General features: G+C 48.1%; 1 protein-coding gene and 1 non-coding gene across 2 annotated transcripts in view; one reads left to right on the top strand and one right to left on the bottom strand.

Annotated features, from left to right (window-relative positions):
* Window positions 1-8,410: 8,410 nt before the first annotated feature.
* IQGAP3 (IQ motif containing GTPase activating protein 3) overlaps window positions 8,411-19,051 on the bottom strand; it is a 45,200-nt gene continuing 34,559 nt past the window's right edge. The window contains exons 28-38 of the mRNA XM_010356416.2: window positions 18,063-18,147; window positions 17,430-17,662; window positions 16,938-17,070; window positions 16,702-16,804; window positions 15,939-16,065; window positions 14,143-14,230; window positions 13,077-13,289; window positions 11,915-12,081; window positions 11,508-11,609; window positions 10,949-11,057; window positions 8,411-9,603 (exon numbers count right to left, since the gene is read on the bottom strand). Coding sequence (XP_010354718.2) covers window positions 9,490-9,603; window positions 10,949-11,057; window positions 11,508-11,609; window positions 11,915-12,081; window positions 13,077-13,289; window positions 14,143-14,230; window positions 15,939-16,065; window positions 16,702-16,804; window positions 16,938-17,070; window positions 17,430-17,662; window positions 18,063-18,147 — 1,474 coding nt within the window. The 3' untranslated portion in view covers window positions 8,411-9,489. The remainder of the gene's footprint in view (window positions 9,604-10,948; window positions 11,058-11,507; window positions 11,610-11,914; window positions 12,082-13,076; window positions 13,290-14,142; window positions 14,231-15,938; window positions 16,066-16,701; window positions 16,805-16,937; window positions 17,071-17,429; window positions 17,663-18,062; window positions 18,148-19,051) is intronic.
* LOC115899489 lies at window positions 12,315-12,414 on the top strand. The gene has a single exon (XR_004059186.1). It is a non-coding gene; the product is annotated as a small nucleolar RNA U13 (small nucleolar RNA).

Genomic DNA, 19,051 nt, shown 5'->3' with positions numbered 1-19,051 from the left:
TCAGCTGAATGTGGCGACACACACCTACGGTCCTAGCTACTTGGGAGGCTGAGGTGGGCGGATTGCTTGCTTGGACCCAGGAGGTTGAGGCTGTAGTGAGTTCTGATCATGCCACTGCACTCTAGCTTGGGCAACCAACTGAAACCCTGTCTCAAAAAACAAACAAACAAAAAAAAACATGTGATGGGGTCTTGCTATGTTGCTCAGGCTGGCCTCAAACTCCTGGGCTCAAGTGATCCTCCCACCTCGGCCTTCCAAAGTGTTGGGATTACATGTGTGAGCCACTGTGCCTGGACTCATATGGGATTTTTATTGCCTAAGCATGGAAATGGTACATTGTACTTCAGTCACCTTTCATTGGCCTAAACTAGTCATATAGTTCTGCCTAACTGCAAGGGGATTGGGAAATGTAGCAGAGTAAATGGAGTTTTTGGTGAGTGTTTGGTGGTATCTGTCACACTTTGTTATAGCCTACAAGGTTATATCAGATCTGTCCTTTCACTTTACTTTTTAGACCTTGTCTCCAGATAGTTCATCTTTTAGCTCCTTCAAGTCATTGCTGAGATGTTGCCTTCTCAAGGAAGCCTCTCCTGGTCACCCTGTTTAAAATCGCAACCCATCCCTTACTCCTCTCCTCCACCCTTGATGTCCCTTACCCTGTTTTTTCCTTTTTCCAAGGCACTTCTTTCTTTCTTTCTTTTTTTTTTTTAGACAGAGTCTTGCTCTGTCACCCAGGCAGGAGTGTAGTGGCATGATCTTGGCTCATGGCAACCTCCGCCTCCCAGGTTCAAGTGATCCTCCTGCCTCAGCCTCTGGAGTAGCTAGAATTACAGGTGCACACCACCACGCCCTGATAATTTTTGTATTTTTAGTAGAGATGGGGTTTCACCATGTTGGTCTGGCTGGTCTCAAACTCCTGATCTTAAGTGATCTGTTCACCTTGGCTTCCCAAAGTGCTGGGATTACAGGTGTGAGCCACCGTGCCCAGTCACAAGGCATTTTATAAAATACTAAAGGATTTGTGTTTCTCTGCCGCAACGTCAGCTCCACTAGGTCATTGATTTATGTCTGCTTTGTTCAATGATGTATCCCAAGTACCTAGGGCAGTGTCTGGCACACAGAGGGCACTTAATAAATATTTGTTGAAGGATTAAATTTTTTAAAAAATATTTGTTGCTAGCAAGGGTGTGGTTACATTAACACTTCCACATACTTTTAGTGGGATTCTATATTGGTGTAATACATTTTTTAAAATAAAACTTTAAATTTTGTACTAATTTTAGATTTGTGGAAAAGTTGCAAAGATAGTACAGTGAGTTCCTTACTGAGTCTACCCTAAGGTTAACATCTTACATTGCTGTGGTATGTTTCTCAGACTACGAAACCACTATGAACATATTACTGTTAAATAAACTCCAGAATTTATTTAATTTCACCAGTTTTCTATTAATGTCCCTTTTTCTTCTGTGCCAGGATCCAGTTCAGGTTACCAAATTGTGCTTGACAACACATATTTTTTAAATGTCCATGCTTCTTGCAGAGAATGAGGCCCTCTTACCTACACTGGTAGAAAGATAACTGAGAGGTTTCATAAGCCCCAGCAGAGACAGATTTGTGTTGATTTGCAGCAGAGTCAGTCTGGGCTTCTTTCTTGACCCTGAACTACTAGCCCCAGTAGCATAGACCATTTTCTCTCACTTTCTGTCCCTTCTTTCTTTCTGTGAATTGGTGTAGATTTTCTGCAGGATATTAGGCCTCATGTAAAAAGATCCTTTATAAAATGCACTCTGACCAAGCAACTTCTCATCTAGACATGTAGTCCAATACAGCATTATTTTATTTTATTTTATTTATTTTATTTTTTTGAGACACAGTCTCGCTTGGTCCCCAGGCTGGAGTGCAGTGGCGCGATATTGGCTCACTGCAGCCTCCACCTCCCAGGTTCAAGCAATTCTCCTGCTTCAGCCTTCCTAGTAGCTGGGACTACAGGTGCTTGTTACTGGGCATAGCTAATTTTTGTAGTTTTAGTAGAGACGGGATTTCCCCACGTTGGCCAGGCTGGTCTCAAATTCCTGGCCTCAAGTGATCTGCCTGCCTTGGCCTCCCAAAGTGCTGGAATTACAGGCTTGAGCCACCACGCCCAGGCAATACAGCATTATTTTATATACTAAAACTTAAACAATCTAGTCATTTTATAGTGGATGGATTAAGTTGATTAAGTTATATCCCATGTAATATGGGAGAATGTTTATAATGATAAATGGAAAAAGCAGGTTACAAAAGAAGATACATAGTGTGGCTCTAATTACAAATATGATTGGAAGAAAATATATCAAAATGTTACAAGTGGTCACCACTTGTTATGGTATCATGGATTATTTTTACCTTTTTTGTTTTTTTATCTTTTCTAAATTTCCCACAAAAATATGTATTATAATTAGGAAAAAAACCTATATATTTTTTAAAAGTATATGCTCTTTGAACTAACTTCTGTTCTAGTATTCTATTCTAAGGAGTTAATTAGAAATGTAACAAAGGACCGGGTGCAGTGGCTCACGCCTGTAATCCCAGCACTTTGGGAGGCTGAGGTGGGAGGATCACTTGAGCCCAGGAGTTTGAGACCAGCTTGGGCAACACCCCCTCTTTACAAAAAATAAAACATAAGCTGGGCATAGTGGTACATGCCTGTAGTCCCAGCTACTCAGTAGGCTGAGGTGGGAAGATGCCTTGAGCCCAGGAATTGGAGGTGACAGTGAGCCGTGATCGCGCCACTCCCTCCAACCCGGGCAACAGAGTGAGACCCTGTCTAAAAAAAAGAAAGAAAAAAATGTAACAAAGATTTTGTCTACAAAGATATCCATTACATAATTATTTATACTAGTGAAAATGGAAAACAATTCAACATTGTAGGAATGTTAAATACATATGGGCTATATTATAGGCATTAATAATATTTTTGAAGAAATTTTAAAGACAGAGGAAAATATTTTTCATGGCTAAGTGAATAAAGCAGAATCTAAAATTGCATATACAATATGATCTCAGCTATTCTCAACTCAAGTCTCTTTATTTTTTAATGTAAATTGACAAATTATAGTGCTATATAAATCTCTCTAGTTTGGTTCAACAGAGCAAATGCATTCTTATATCTCATTATTAAAGTATGCCCTCTAGAACAGTTCTCAAACTGTCTGTAGTGAAGGATGCATTTTTTAAAATTTCCAGTCTTTTATGGACTGATATTTTTGTGAAATGCAAGAAAAACAATTTCTAGAAAACTGAAATGAAAAAGACCTATAAAATACAAGCCTCAATTTTTAAAATTATTACATTCAGATGAAAAATTACTGGCAGTTCCTGTAAGCTTCTAAATGTTTGCTCTCAATTATTGCATTTATCCAGTTGTGGACCAGTAACAGTTTGTGGTGCTCACTTTTAGGAGCACTGCTCCAGAACAAGCAGCCTGCCTCTCTGTCCTGTTGCTCACATCTGGGCAACAGAGGGAGATCCAATCTCTAAATTAAAAAAAAAAAAAAAAAAAAAAAGAGCAATATAAGCTTATTGTAATAATAGTACAAGAAGGGCCTTCTCCTCATCTCTACTCTCCAAAGGTGACCACCGCCAAGTTTCTTGTGTGTCAGTCCAAAATGACAGCTTTCTACATTGGCACACACAGATCCACCTCGTTTTTTGTTTTTAAGACACAGGGTCTCACTGTGTTGCCCAGGCTGGTCTTTTTTTTTTTTTTAATTATATTAATTAATTAATTAATGTTTTTTGAGACAGAGTTTCGCTCTTTTCACCCAGGCTGGAGTGCAATGGTGCAATCTTGGCTCACTGCAACCTCTGCCTCCTGGGTTCAAGCGATTCTCCTGCCTCAGCCTCTTGAGTAGCTGGGATTACAGGCATGCACCACCACACCTGGCTAATTTTGTATTTTTAGTAGAGACGGGGTTTCTCCATGTTGGTCAGGCTGGTCTTGAACTCCCAACCTCAGGTGATCTCCTGCCTCAGCCTCCCAAAGTGCTTGGATTACAGTCATGAGCCACCATGCCCGGCCTTTTTTTTTTGGCTCTGTCACCCAGGCTGGAGTGCAGTGGCGTGACTTTGGCCCACTGCAACCTCCACCTCACAGGTTCAAGCGATTCTCCTGCCTCAGCCTCCCGAGTAGCTGGGATCACAGGTGCATACCATCACGCCTGGCTAATTTTTTTGTATTTTCAGTAGATACAGGGTTTCACCATGTTGGCCAGCCTAATCTGGAACTCCTGACCTCAGGTGATCCGGCCGCCTTGGCCTCCCAAAGTGCTGAGATTACAGGTGTAAGTCACCATGCCTGGCTTTCCCGGGCTGGTCTTGAACTCCTGGGTTCAAGTGATCCTCTGGCCTTGGCCTCCCAAGTGCTGGGATTACAGGCATGATCCACCATACCCAGCTTCCAGCTGATAATTTTTATTCGCTGCATAATGTTCCATTGCATGGCTGCCCTACTGAGTTTATTGCCAATACAAACAATACTGCAACAAATCCTCCAGAGCTCTTTGCCCACATATCCAAGTATATCCGCAGGAAAAAGTCCTTGCTGGGTATGTGCACTTATTTTAAGAAAAACAAGCTTTATTGAAATGTAATTCACAGACCATACAATTCACACTTTTAAAGTATATAATTGTGTGATGTTTTATTATACTCAGAGTTGTGCAGCTATCACCACTCATTACAGAACTTTTTTTTTTTTTTTTTTTTTTGAGACGGAGTCTCGCTCTGTCGCCCAGGCTGGAGTGCAGTGGCCGGATCTCGGCTCACTGCAAGCTCCGTCTCCCGGGTTTACGCCATTCTCCTGCCTCGGCCTCCCGAGTAGCTGGGACTACAGGCGCCCGCCATCTCGCCTGGCTAGTTTTTTGTAGTTTTTAGTAGAGACGGGGTTTCACCGTGTAGGCCAGGATGGTCTCGATCTCCTGACCTCGTGATCCACCCGTCTCGGCCTCCCAAAGTGCTGGGATTACAGGCTTGAGCCACCGCGCCCGGCCTCATTACAGAACATTTTTATCACCCCTAAAAGCAAGCCCATACCCATTAGCAGTCACTCTGTGTTCTTCCCTTTTCCCAGGCCTTTGCAATCACTGATCTACTTTCTGTTCCTATGGATCTGACTATTCTGGGCATTTCACATAAATAAAAGTATACAGTATGTGGCATTTTGTGTCTGGCTTCTTTCACTTAGCAGCACATTTTCAAATTCATCCATGTTGTAGCATGTGTCAGTACTTCATTCCTTTTGATAGGTGAATAATATTCCACTGTGTGGAGATAACACTTTTGTTTATCCACTCATCAGTTGATGGCCATTTGGATTGCTTCCATTTTTTGGCTATTATGAATAGTGCTGCTATAGATATTCATGTGCAGATATTTGTGTGGACATACACTTTCAATTTTGTTAGATGTACACCTAGGAGAGGAATTGTTAGGTCACATGATAACTCTATGTTTAACATTTTGAGGAGTTGCCAAATTGTTTATCAAAGTGGCTCCACTATTTTAACCCTTCCACCAATGCATGAGAGTTATTTCTCCACATCCTCACCAACACTGATTATTGTGTCTGCTTTATTTTAGCCATCCTAATGGGAGTAAAATGGGATCTCATAGTGATTTTGATTTGCATTTCTCTAATGGCTAGTGATGGCCAGGCACAGTGGCCCTGGCCTGTAATCCCAGAACTTTGGGAGGCCAACGAGGGCAGATCACTTGAGCCCAGGAGTTCAAGACCAGCCTGGGCAGCATGGCAAATACTTTGTCTCTATAAAAAATACAAAAATTAGCTGGACATGGTGGCGAATGCCTGTAGTCCCAGCTATGTGGGAGGCTGAGGTAGGAGATCACCTGAGCCTCAGGAGATCAAGGCTTCAGTGAGCCATGATCACGCCACTTCACTCCAGTGTGGGTGACAGGGTGAGACTTCATTTCAAAAGAAAAAAGGCCATTTGTATATGTTCTTTTGGGAGAAATGTGTATTCAAATCCTTTGCCAATTTCTTAATTAGGTTGTCTTTTTATTGTTATGAGTTCTTTTTTTTTTTTTTTTTTTTTTTTGAGACGGAGTCTCGCTCTGTCACCCAGGCTGGAGTGCAGTGGCTGGATCTCAGCTCACTGCAAGCTCCGCCTCCCGGGTTCATGCCATTCTCCTGCCTCAGCCTCCCAAGTAGCTGGGACTACAGGCGCCCGCCACCTCGCCCAGCTAGTTTTTGTATTTTTTAGTAGAGACGGGGTTTCACCGTGTTAGCCAGGATGGTCTTGATCTTGTGACCTCGTGATCCACCCGTCTCAGCCTCCCAAAGTGCTGGGATTACAGTCTTGAGCCACTGCGCCCGGCCTGTTATGAGTTCTAAATCCCTTAACACATATATGATTAGCAAATATTTTCTCCCACTCTGTGGGTTTTTTCATTTTTTTTCTTCTAAGTTTTATTTTTATTTTGTTTTTTGAGGTGGAGTCTTGCTCTGTCACCCAGGTTGAAGAGCAGTGGTGTGATCTCGGCTCACTGTAAGCTCCACCTCCGAGTTCAAGCGATTCTCCTGTCTTAGCCTCCCAAGTAGCTGGGATTACAGGTGCGCGCCACCATGCCTAGCTAATTTTTGTATTTTTAGTAGAGATGGGATTTCTCCATGTTGGCCAGGCTGGTCTCGAACTCCCAATCTCAGGTGATCCACCCAGCTCGGCCTCCTAAAGTGCTGGGATTACAGGCGTGAGCCACCATGCCTGGCCTAAAATACCTATATTTTTTAGAGATGGGAATCTCACTATGTTGCCCAGGCTGGTCTTTAACTCCCTGGACTCAAGCAATCCTCCCATCTTGGCCTCCCAAAGTGCTGGGATTACAGGTGTGAGCCACCATGCCTGGCCTTTTTAAAAAGAGTTTTATAGTTTCATCTCCTACAGTTAGGTTTGTGGTTCATTTTGAGTTTATTTTTGTATATGGTGTGGGGTAGGGGTTCGACTGCCTCCTTTTGCATGTGGATTTCCAGTTGTCCTGACACCATTTGTTGAAAAGACTACTTTCTCTGTTGAATTATCCTGGCACCCTGCACTTAATTTTTTTCATGCCACCTTGTCTAAGAAGCACTTATATTTTTTATATTCCCAAATTGTCCTCTGAAGAGGTTACACTGGCATATAATCCCATCCATAGGAGCTAAGAGACTGTATCTCAGATTGGGCATTGAAGGTTAGCAAGGACATTAATGAGCTCAAGCTTATCAGGGACACACAGCAGAGTGGAGTGTGCAGGGAGCTTGAGAGTGTCATGAAAGGGGAGGTAGAAGGAAGTAAAAATGTTTCTCTCAGAGAAGAGAAAAAATGCTGGGGAATGTATATCTGGTGGGCCTGAGTTTAAAGCCCCGTTCTGCTCCTTTCTAGCTGAGTAGCCTTGGGTAGCTGTCAGATCCAACTCTGAACCTCAGTTTCATCATGTTAAACCAAGATGGAGACCACAACAACCTTTGTAGGGTTGTTGTGAGGAGTAAATGTATGTAAATATCCCAGCCCACAATAGACTCTCAGTAACAGTAGCTATTGTGACATTTCTATATGTGGTATATGTGGCTGAGATCATGTGATTGTGGGGGAGCATTGCAGCCATTTGGTGAGTATGAGATTTTTAATGATGACTGATCACATGTAGAAACTTGGATCTACTGGTAAATGTCACTGTCACCCAGAGCAAGGCAGTACTTGAAGTCTTTGCTGTGACACGTTAAGGGGGGGAGAGGCTGTGACTGAGATTGGATGTGACAGCAAGACAGATCCTGAGTGACAGAATGGAACGGAGTAGAAGGAGGCAGACTGCACCAGGCAAAGGTGTGTCCCCAACAGGAGCTGCCTGGGAGTTCAGATGTCAGGGCAGGTGTCTGTCTCTACTGTCCCCTCCCCAGCAGACTTCCCTCCCTACTTTCTGAAAGCAAGGAGAAAGGAGGGAGCTTTCCCCTCGGAAAGGAGATCTTGATCAGAGTGTAGAATCTACAATACCTAAGGAGTTATGGCTTAAGCACCTTTGATATCACCACCCAAAGCTCAGGAAAAGAACCTGCTGGAACTGTGTGTAAAATGGGTGGGGTCGAAGTTAGAGTGGCTTCCCTTCTCAGCTTTAGTCTTCAGAGTGGCCGATAAAAACAGAATCGAAACCTAAGCATTCCTTCCTCCTCTCTGTCCCCCGGGGGAGGGAAGAGAGAATAAATGCCACATCTCATTAAGCTTTTACGAGCTCAGGATGGCAGAGTGGGCCCACACCGGAGGCAGGCAGGGGGCTGGGGGAGGCTGCAGGAAGGATTCCCCAGTTCTCTCAGGGAAGATGTGTTCCAGAACTTAAAGACCAGCTCCACAGAAAATGAAATAAGGGTTAACAACAGATGTGGGAATAACAGCTGCTTTTATTAACATCAGAAGGGCAACAGTACAGGAAGTTGGGTAGATGTGGGGACAACAGAGACTGTGGCAGAGGCAGGACAGAAGATCTATGGAAATTGCCTGGAAGAGTCAGCTGTAAGGCATGAGAATCCTGAGGGTAAAAGAGAAAAGGGAAAGACTCCTCTTTGATCTTATGAAGCTGAAATAACAAGATCTTAAACATGAGTGAGAACTCTGTTGCCCCAACCTAAGGTGACTTTAAATCCAAGGTATAAAACATGGCATGGATATTAGTTTGAATAGGGAAAATGAGAACTCTCTTTGAGCTAAAAAAAAAAAAAAAAAAAAAAAAAAGAAAGCATTAAAACCCTGATTAAGGCTGCACAATGATCCAGTGTGTAAGGATGGGAGAGAGAATAAATACCCTAGTGACCCACATATTAAACAGACCACAAACAAGAAAACAAGACTTGAGGCTAATGGAAGGTCAACTTGCCCATGCTGCCATGGGGGGCAACAGTGCCACAATGCCACGTGGGCACTAACACACACTGCATCCCCCCAGTCCCTGCCTGGGTTGAAGGGTGTGCAGATCACAGCAGCAGAGCTGCCTAGACTCAGGCAGGGCAGGAACACCCACTGCTGATGCAGTGGGAGGTAGGGATGGGGAGCCCAGCCCTGGCTTTGTGCGAGTGCAAAGAGAAGGAACACAGAGGTGAAATCAAGTCGCTGGGGCAGTGCTTGTAATATTGGGGTGACCGTGGGAGGGCAGTAGCAGACACAAGAATAATGGCCTTCCCAGGCCAAGGTCCATGTTCTACCATCCGGCAGGAAAGCCAGGGGTTTATCATACATGATAAAAGCCACACAGCTGGACTCTGGGCAAGGCCCACTTTAGCCAATTAGAAGATACACTGTTTGTGGCCAGGCAAACAAGCTCCTCCCAGCTGGGGAAGAGGTGAGAATCCCTGGGCCTTGCCCAGTCCCGAGGTCTGGGTGTCTGCAAGGAAGCGCAGTGGTGAGTTAGTGTTAAAGAAAGCATCCAGCGAGGTAAGAGGGGCTTGGGTAGCACCCTTTGCTTCTGTCACTTCCGCAAAAACTTCTTGTTGAGGAGGAAGATGAGAAGGTTGACATTGACTTTGGCCTTGTTGAAGAGTTTCATGACAGCCACACCCTCATACTGGAGCTGCAGGAGGTCCTAGGAGGGAAGAGGCAGGGAGGGGAGTTTAAGGGCTTCTGAATGTGGTACATGTACAAAACACTCACATCATGGGGCCTTCTGCAGTCACCAGTGGCACTGGCCACTGAAGTAGGGCATTGAAATCTCACTTCACAAATGAGGATACTGAGGCAAGAGAGGTACAGTGACTTGATCAAATGTCAGCTCAAGCAGAACCAGGGCTTGAAATTGTTTTCCTTATTTTATTTATTTATTTTTTTGAGACACAGTCTCACTCTGTCTCCCAGGCTAGAGTGCAGTGGCATGATCTCGGCTCATTGCAATCTCTGCCTCCCAGGTTCATGTGATTCTCCTGCTTCAGCCTCCTGAGTAGCTGGGATTACAATCAGGTGCCACCACACCAGGCTAATTTTTGTACGTTTAGTAGAGACGGGGTTTCACCATATTGGCCAGGCTGGTCTCGAACTGCTGACCTTGTGGTCCGCCCGCCTCGGCCTTCCAAAGTTCTGGAACTACAGGCATGAGCCACTGCACCCGGCCAAAATCATTTTTCTTACTCAAAAGGCAAAACAGCAGAGCAAAAAGATTTGGATTTAAAACTACTGCTTGGCCGGGCACAGTGGCTCATGCCTGTAATCCCAGCACTTTGGGAGGCTGAGGTGGGCGGATCACAAGGTCAGCAGTTCCAGACCAGCCTGACCAACATGGTGAAACCCCGTCTGTACTAAAAACACACAAAAAGTTAGTCAGGAGTGGTGGTGTGCGCCTGTAATCCCAGCTACTCAGGAGCTGAGGCAGGAGAATCGCTTGAACCTGGGAGGCAGAGGTTGCAATGAGCCGAGATCGTGCCATTGCACTCCAGCCTGGGTGATGGAGTGAGATTCCGTCTCAGACAAACAAACAAACAAACAAAAAAACCAAAAAAGCAACAACAAAACCCAAAAACACCACTGCTTCACTCCTTTCCTGAACACTGGCCTATGACTTAGGCCAGCTTCTTAACCTTTTAGCCTAGAGCCTGTAAAATAGGGATAATACTTCAGAGCTGTGGAGAGGATTAAAGGAGGTAACATGTAAAGTCCCTGACATGTGATAGGGCTTCAAATATTAATCCTGCTTCTGACACCAGCAGCCCACTCCACTCTCCCTGATGCTTGCCAGTGGGTTCTGTGTCAGGGCATGGGGAAAGGGGGCTGGGGCTGCAAAGACCCCCACCCTTCTCTTCAGGAACAGACGATACTGATTGGGTGAAAAACTGAGCTGGTGTCATCTGAGGACTAGGGAAGTGAGGCCAGTTGCTCTCTTCAGGCCAGCACCTAAAGCCCAGCAGGTGTCCTGCAGGCTCATGGGACTGTCCCCTCACCTGATAGTGAAGCTGAAATCGCTCCATGTCCACACCCAGGAACTTGGCATTTACTTCAAACTTTCCTGCCTCATCTCCCGGGGTGATGTCAAAGATGACGTTTCTGAAGCTGTCAGGAACAGGATTCAAAACAGGAACCCACTGCCTCTTTCCAGGGCTACAGCCACATTCTTGCACCTACTGCTCCTCATCCTGGGCAGCAGTGTCATCCAGAGCCAGCTTTCCCTCTCTCACTCCCAGAGGGTCCAGCTCGCTGTCTTCTCCTAGTTTTACTTCTGCTCCCCACACCATCTCTTTATCTGCCCCGCCCTACCCAGCTGTTCTCACCTCTGGAAAGCTTTCCCAGTACCCTCTGCCTCAGGGCATCTAGAACTGTGCAAGACCATGTCCACGGCCCTTCACTTTCTGTCTGGGCATGCTCTGTCTCCACCATCATTCTAGCAGCTCCTTCAAGACCGGGACCATGCTTCTTCTCTTCCACCCAGTGCCCAGCCCACAGCACCACCCCCAAGTTAGAGAACAGGAAGGGGCTGACATCCTGCCCTCCAAAGACACATACTGAGAGGCGGGAAGATCTTCAATTTCCACCAAGACACCCTTTTCCAGGAGCTGAGCAGCAGTGTAATGAAGAGAAGGCTGCTTCTTCCCCTTCCCAGAACTCCTGATTAAAAGAAGGCCCCAGAGAATTCATCCAACAAACACTTTACCACCAAATAAACTTGTTTTTTGTGGCTGGAAAGGAAATGAGACCCCAAGAAAGACTTCTCACTGATGGAAGACAGAGGAGGAGGGCTGCACTTGAGCCCAAGACTTTGTAAGTGAGGCTCAAAGACCAGACTTACGAAGGGACCGTGCTGTGCTGGGTGAGATTCCCCTTTCACAGCTGGGAGATAGTGGGGCAAAGGTGACATGGGCAGGGGTGAGAAGTCACACATAACCATCCAAGTACGAGAAAGCAGCACCTACTTGGAGTCGGGGGCCAGGTGGTCCAGGCAGGCCCGGATGTACTGGCTGTAGTAGTCACCCTGCTCCTCATAGAAGGTGGTCTTAGTGCTCAGGCCCTGTAATGTGGCCTGCAGCTTCACCAGCTCCGCCTTCCGCCTGTGCCTGTGTCTATGCTGGTTGCGGATGTCCTGGGGTTGGGGAACAGAGGGAGGGATGAGTGGTCCTTCCTGGCAGGAGAGACTTAGGGCCCAAGAGCTACACACTGAGGCTCTTCGGAAGAACAGGCTTCAGGGCTGTTTTCCTAGAAGGAAAATCTCAAGGATGGTATTCCAAAACCTTAACGCATGTCCTCAGGGCCTCTGTCCATTGAGGACTAACTGGTTTCAAGGCCTTTGTTTTTTGGTAAAAGAAAGTTGCAAGGATACTTTTGTAGGTCATAAGCTGAGGATTGGGTTTTCATGCTCATGTATGAGATACGCTTCTCTCAAACCTTCTGACCTAGGCACATTACCCAGCTAATGTGGAAAAAAAAAAGAGTTGCAAGAACACCCTCCTCCCTGAGTAATTTCAAGATCTTTCCTTCAGGCCAGGTGTGGTGATTCACACCTGTAATCCCAGCACTTTGTGAGAGCCTAAGTTACTTGAGGTCAGGAGTTTGAGAACAGCCTGGCCAACATGGTGAAACCCTGTCTCTACTAAAAATACAAAAATTTGGCCAGGTGCAGTGGCTCATGCCTGTAATCCCAGCATTTTGGGAGGCCAAGGTGGGTGGAACCTGAGGTCAGGAGTTTGAAACCAGCCAGGTCAACATGGCGAAACCATGTCTCTTACTAAAAATACAAAAATTAGCCAGGTGTGGCACTGCACACCTATAATCCCAGCTACTTGGGAGGCTGAGGCAGGAGAATCGCTTAAACCCAGGAGGTGAAGGTTGCAGTGAGCCAAGATCACACCACTGCTCTCTAGCCTGGATGATAGAGTGAGACTTTGTCTCAAAAAAAAAAAAAAAAAAAAAAAAAAGATGTTTGCTTCAAAACGGACCCTCAGCCTTCCTCTGGCTGGTGACAACTTTGGGTGGGCACTCATCAGGAGGGGCCCACCAACATTTATGGATTAACATGTACATGCACACGCACACACACACATACACAAAGGCATACGGAGCCCAGGCCCAGGTTGTTACCTTGGCCAGCTCGTCCACTAGCCCCTGGTAGCTGTTTCTGGCGCTGACCAACCCCAGGGCTTCAAGTTGGCGCAGGTTCCGCAGGACACGCCGCTGCTTCTCTGCCAGTGGCAGGAGGGAGTGAGCTGTCAGTGAGCGGTGTCGTCGCAGTGGCTCCGGTATCTGGGCTGCACAGGCCTGGCGTCGGCTCATCAGCTGCTTGTGGGCTGCTTCCTGGGGACACAGGGATGCTGGAGGGGTCTACCAGGCCCTACCAGTCTGCTCCCACACCAGGGAAGGCTCCATGGGCACCAGCAACAAAGGGAGGCCTGAGATTTTTCTGGGTATCATTAAGAAAGTGCCCCAGAGCCCAGCCTCTGCAGGGTATGGCTGGGGCAGGGCATAGCTTATGAAGAATATCAAGGTGTAACATCGTAACACATGGTGTCACACATGGGAGGGCCTCATAGAACACCTCATAGATCACCATAGGGGAAGAGTGGCTCAAAGAAGACCCAAACCCAGGTCACGGCATAAAGGATTCCGGACAGACATTAGCTGTGACTTCCCAACAATGGATCTTTCTGATGGCACAGGATGTTTGGGGGCATTTCCCTGTCTTTTCCGTTTTGGGACATACCTCTACTGGCCATCCCCACCTTTTCTCTGGGAAGACCCTGGTTCAGTCTTCGCTCCAGCAGGCCCAACATGCACCTGGCCCCCCACCTGCCTACTACCTTCTCCTGCCTCCAGGCGTTCTAGCAGACCACTCTTCTGAGTACAGGCCTTCCAGGGGTGCCTTCCCAGACTGCCTCTCAGCGCCCCCCATAGCCCTAGTGTTGGTGCTTGTTTCAGTGTGTGCAGTGGGGAGAGGGGTGGGGCCCCATGACTCTATAGCCTGAGGCTTCCCAAGGCTAAAGTTGTGTCCCTCACCCTGTAGGCCACCACAGTTTTCATTACTGGTGAGCATAGGTGTCTGCTTCTGGCCGACTGTGGGTGAGGTTCAGAGGAGGGAGGCAGCAGCGGTGCAGTTGGGGTGAGGCGGGGATGAATGAGACAGAGCCTGCGGGCTGGTACGGCTACCCACCTGCTCCCTGGAAGCCGAGAGGGACAGGATCTCCTTGAGGGTGTCCCCAGGATGGAACTGTATGATATCGGCCAACAGCTGCTTGGTGCTGCACAAGGAGGCAATGACAGAGGAGAGGTAAGGGGCAGGGGAAGGGCCTGGACATGGGACTGGCCAGAGGTCTAAGAGTAAGTGGACCATGCTCTATAGCATGGCTGCTAGGAGGTAAGGAGAGAGAGCGAGGGATAGGGGATGTCGTAGACTAGGATACCTTCCCTACTAACTACCTTCCTTTGAGTCCTTCAGCTGAGCACACATGTCCTTCCCGCCCAGCCATCCCTTCTCCTTAGCTCTCAATGCATCTGACACCCACCGCCCTCTTGGTGGTGCTGTGTTCAGCCCTAGCCCGACCCTGCTCTCAGCCCTTTGATGGGCAGGACAAAGACGATACTCAGCTCACTTTTTTTTGAGTTTCACTCCTGTCACCAGGTTGGAGTGCAATGGCATGATCTCAGCTCACTGCAACCTCCACCTCCGAGGTTCAAGTGATTCTCCTGCCTCAGCCTCCCAAGTGGCTGGGATTACAGGTGCTCGACACCACGCCTGGTTAATTTTTTTATTTTTAGTAGAGACACGGTTTCACCATGTTGGCCAGGCTGGTCTCGAACTCCTGACCTCAGGTGATCCACCCGCCTCGGCCTCCCAAAGTGCTGGGATTACAGATGTGAGCCACTGCGCCTGGTCAGCTAGCTTGTTTATTGAGTGCATGAGTGGGTGGAAGGGGGGTTGCCTTGTTGGCAGGGAGTTTGAGCTGGCACTTTGGCTCCACTTCTGCCCAGATGACCAGCCCACCCCTACTGGGGATCCTCCCTCACTTTTGTAGAACTGGGGAAGAAAAGCCCCATGCCCATCTCCTGACCATCACACTCAACAAGAATGTGGAATTAGGCTGGGCGTGGTAGCTTACACCTGTAATTCCAGCACTTTGGGAGCCCAAGGCAGGCAGATCACTTGAGGTCAGGAGTTCAAAACGAGGCTGGCCAACATGGTGAAACCCCATCTCTACTAAAAATAAAAAAATTGGCCGGGCTTGGTGGCAAGCACCTGTAGGCCCAGCTACTTGGGAGGCTGAGGCAGGAGAATCACTTGAACCCAGAAGGTGGAGGTTGCAGTGAGCTGAGTCTGTGTCACTGCACTTCAGCCTGGGTGACAGAGTGAGACTCTGTATCCAAAAAAAAAAAAAAAAAGTGGAATTAGAACATGAGCTCTACAACCCACTGGCTATGGAACTTTGGATAAATCACATAACTACTGAGTCCTTCCTCAACTATGAAGAGGAGAAGCCACCATCTACCTCATAGCTTGTTTCTAAGAATAAACGATAACATATAAAAAAGCATTTGGGCCAGGCGCTGTGGGTCAAGCCTATAATCCTAGCACTTTGGGAGGCTGAGGCACGTGGATGGCTTTGAGGCCAGGAGTTTGAGGCCAGCTTGGGCAACATGGCGAAATTCTGTCTCTACTTGAAAAAATAAAAAAGCCATTTGGTAAACAGCACAATATGCAAACATCTGCTGTTGCCAATATCTTCACCATTCCTTTACTTTCAGTACAACACAGAGCAAAAAGCTGAGGATATCAGACAGAAAACAGCCAAGGCTGCAGCAAGGGGAATAAAGGTAGGCTTCAGGGAGAACTTCCTGAAAGATAAGGGAGCCCAGGAAGAAAGTAAAATGGGCGCCTCAAAGTAAGGCCATTTTACTGGCCTCAGGGCTGGGGAGCTCAGGTAGGCAGGGGCAGAGGCTGGTGTCACCCACCTCAGAAGCAGGCTACGGGTGTTGGAGTCATCAGTGTCTGCCTCCAGTCCTTCAAACTTGTTGGTCAGTGTCAGGGACACTTCTAGCTTGCTCAGGTCCGTGTGCCCATCTGCAGCAATGCTCTCCCCTGAGGTGTGGTGAGGAATGAGAGGGAGATAGGCATACACACACATGCACGCATGCACGCACCGATCGGGTCATGTTAAATCGGCTGCTCTACATGCCCATCTTCCCACACTGGCCTGCAGAACCACCCTGTGCCCCCAACCCTGAGCACCGATGGAAGGGCTGTTACCCACAGAGCATACCCTCGTGTTACTGGGGCTGTGCCACCCCCACACCCTCAGCCCTAGGTGCCCTGAGGGTAGAGGAGCCATGCCTCCCCCAGCCTGTAGCTCCTGGCTCTCTCTAATCACCATCTTCATTCTATCCTTCCTCCCAGTAAGTTGGCTTCCTCCTATTCCATGGCCTGGAAACTGCCTCCTTCTCAGAGAAACCTAATGAGACCCTTATCCCTGTGCCTCTTTCACATCATTTAATTGGCCATTTACCTGATGATCGCGGGTCCCTCTACTGTCTGTTTACCTTCTCCACATCAATCTGTGTCCCTGTGCCCATGTCAGGACTAGAGGGAGAGTATGGAACCAGCCGCCTGGCACAAGACCTAGACTGCATGGGCGCGCTCACATGGCCTGTCTGCCTGCCTGTCCCTCCCTCCCTGCAGGCCCCTTAGCTGGCCCCAGCTGCCAAGGAGGGCACACACCAATAAGGTCAGGGATGGTGGGCAGCTCCCCAAGGTCCTCCAAGAGCTCATGCAGGGGGTCTTGGTGATCAGAGGCAATGCAGTCCTGGTGCTCCAGCAACAGCTGCAGGACAGAGGAAGAAAAGGAAATGCAGGGTCTGAGCCAGGTCTTCTCCCTGGGGCCAGCCCACTACCCCATCACAGGCTACCAAACCCCTGCCCACCCAGTCAACACTCTCCAGATCTCAGCCCCTCACCCTGTGCGTGTTGACCAGCTCCCCCACGGTAATGTACACCACAGGTTTGGCCACAGCCACCATGTCTGAGTACTCGTCCACTGCAAAACGCTCCTCTGGCTCTGGCACCTGGCAGGCTCTATGGATGAACTTCCTGTCCAAAGGGAGGGCATGTGAGAGAGCGGGGAGGGCCAGCACCCCACACATCTTCTGTCCCCATCATTTCCCCAGCCTTCTCCAGCGATTGCTCAGGCCAATTTGGACTCTCCAGTCTCAGCTTCTGCCCTCTGTCCTGCCCTACCTCCGTCCCAGTGACCCCTCAAGCCAATCTCTCTTAATAGTCTCCTTTTCTCTCCACTGGGGAGTCCTTCCAACAACCTATCCTCCACCCCACTCATTATGCTCTTCCCTTCTATTTATGCCTCTTGTCCTCATGGATTCTGGAGGGGAGAAGTGGGATGTCAAAGATGAGAAGAGGGAAGAAAGGGGACAGAGAGGAAAGGGACCCAAGACCTGAACTTGAGGTGTGTTTCCTCCAGATAGTCATTCAGGACCCGCAGGTGCTGGCTCTGCCCAGAGAAGGCCTTGCCAGCCGCAGCGTGCTGTAGGAGCTGAGCCACAGCCCCCAGGGCATGGCGCTGGGGGGCAGCCAGGGTGCCACCAGCTGCCGTGGCCACAATGTCGAAGGCGTCAGGAGCCACCACAGCTGGGTTCAGGAAGCGGTAGTACAGGAGGTTCCCGACCACCTGAGGGCAGAGGAGACTCTCCCAGAAGTGTCCAGGGGCCACCTTGACTGGTGCAGCCCCACATTCCCAGCTTGCTTGGCTGGAAGGGATACCTGGGCCAACCCCCTCACTTCAAAGAAAACAGGCCCAGAGCAGGCAGGCAACTTTCTCAAGGCCACACAGCAAACCTGAGCAAGAGCTTGGACTTGAACCCAGCTCTCCTGACAAGAAGCCAGTGTTGCCCACTCTGTTAGCTCATGCCCCAGGGTAAGCCAGGCTCCATTTATAAGGGGCAGCATATTTCCGTCCTTGGATTTTTATGGCATAGGATTTTTTTGTGTTTTTGTCTTGGTCTGAGGATCGCAGGTACCAGCAAAGCAAAGGAGGGATTGGAAGGTGGGGGTGGGAAGATAACACTTGCCTTATACACCTCACTGTCTGTGGCATCAGGGAATTTCTCTGCCAGAGTTGCCTTCAGGACTTTGGCCACATATCGCATCCCATACCTGGGGACAAAGAAACAGGTGCACTGTGCCTGTGCCTCTGCCCATCTCTCTCTGCCAGATATAAGAGCTTGAGTGCATGGCTATCTCTCCTCCCCCAGGCTCAGCCACTCCAGAGTGGAGCTCAAGCACTGTCCCTCCACTATACATAGCCACCACCCTGCTGCCTTCCTCTGAACATCTCTGGGCCTTGTCCATTCCTCCTGCCTTGTGTCAGTAGTCAGGACCAGGGGCCTATTATCTACTACATGTCTCACACAACCTCCAACCTGGCTTGAGAACCTCTTCTTTGAGACTCTCTGATCTCCCCTACAGAGCACCCCAGATCACCATAGTCATCCCCCATCCCCCAGAGGCACTGTTAACCTAAAGCTTGGGTATTTGACACTCACAGCCAAAACCCTGTCCTAGGACAGTCTAGGTGGCTCCGAGGTAGTCAACCTTGTCAGCTGTCACAGAGCACCTGTGAGTGGCCTAGTCTGGGCTAGAGGCAGGGTCCCGAGGAGATCAAGTAGCCAGGAGGAGAAGCTCCAGTTTGGACTCCACCACCAACCAGAGATAGTATCTTAGGCTATTTCCTTCCCCTTTGTAAGTCTGTCCCCTGGTCTAGAAAATGGGAATGATCATTCTTGCCCTCTCTTCTCATAGGGTTTTTTGAGGATCAAGTGAAATTATGTCTGCAAGAGTAATGCATAATGGTAGAGTACTATTCAAATGTGCTAGACTTCATTATCATTATTATTCCTATTATGGATGTGCCACCTACAAATGTAATTAAATTCGTTTAAAAGCAATTTCCACTCCTAGGGTACCAGAGACAGAAGTTTACAGCTCATTGTGTACTTTCCTTTCTTAAGCCTAGAACAATCTTTTCTTACTCCTAATTGTAAACTCTTAATCCAGTTCT

The sequence above is a fragment of the Rhinopithecus roxellana genome, chromosome 8 (genome assembly GCF_007565055.1).
Source record: "Rhinopithecus roxellana isolate Shanxi Qingling chromosome 8, ASM756505v1, whole genome shotgun sequence".
Taxonomy (NCBI): Eukaryota; Metazoa; Chordata; class Mammalia; order Primates; family Cercopithecidae; genus Rhinopithecus; species Rhinopithecus roxellana.
Note: the sequence above shows the minus strand (reverse complement) of the source record. Positions and strands in the feature narration are given on the sequence as shown.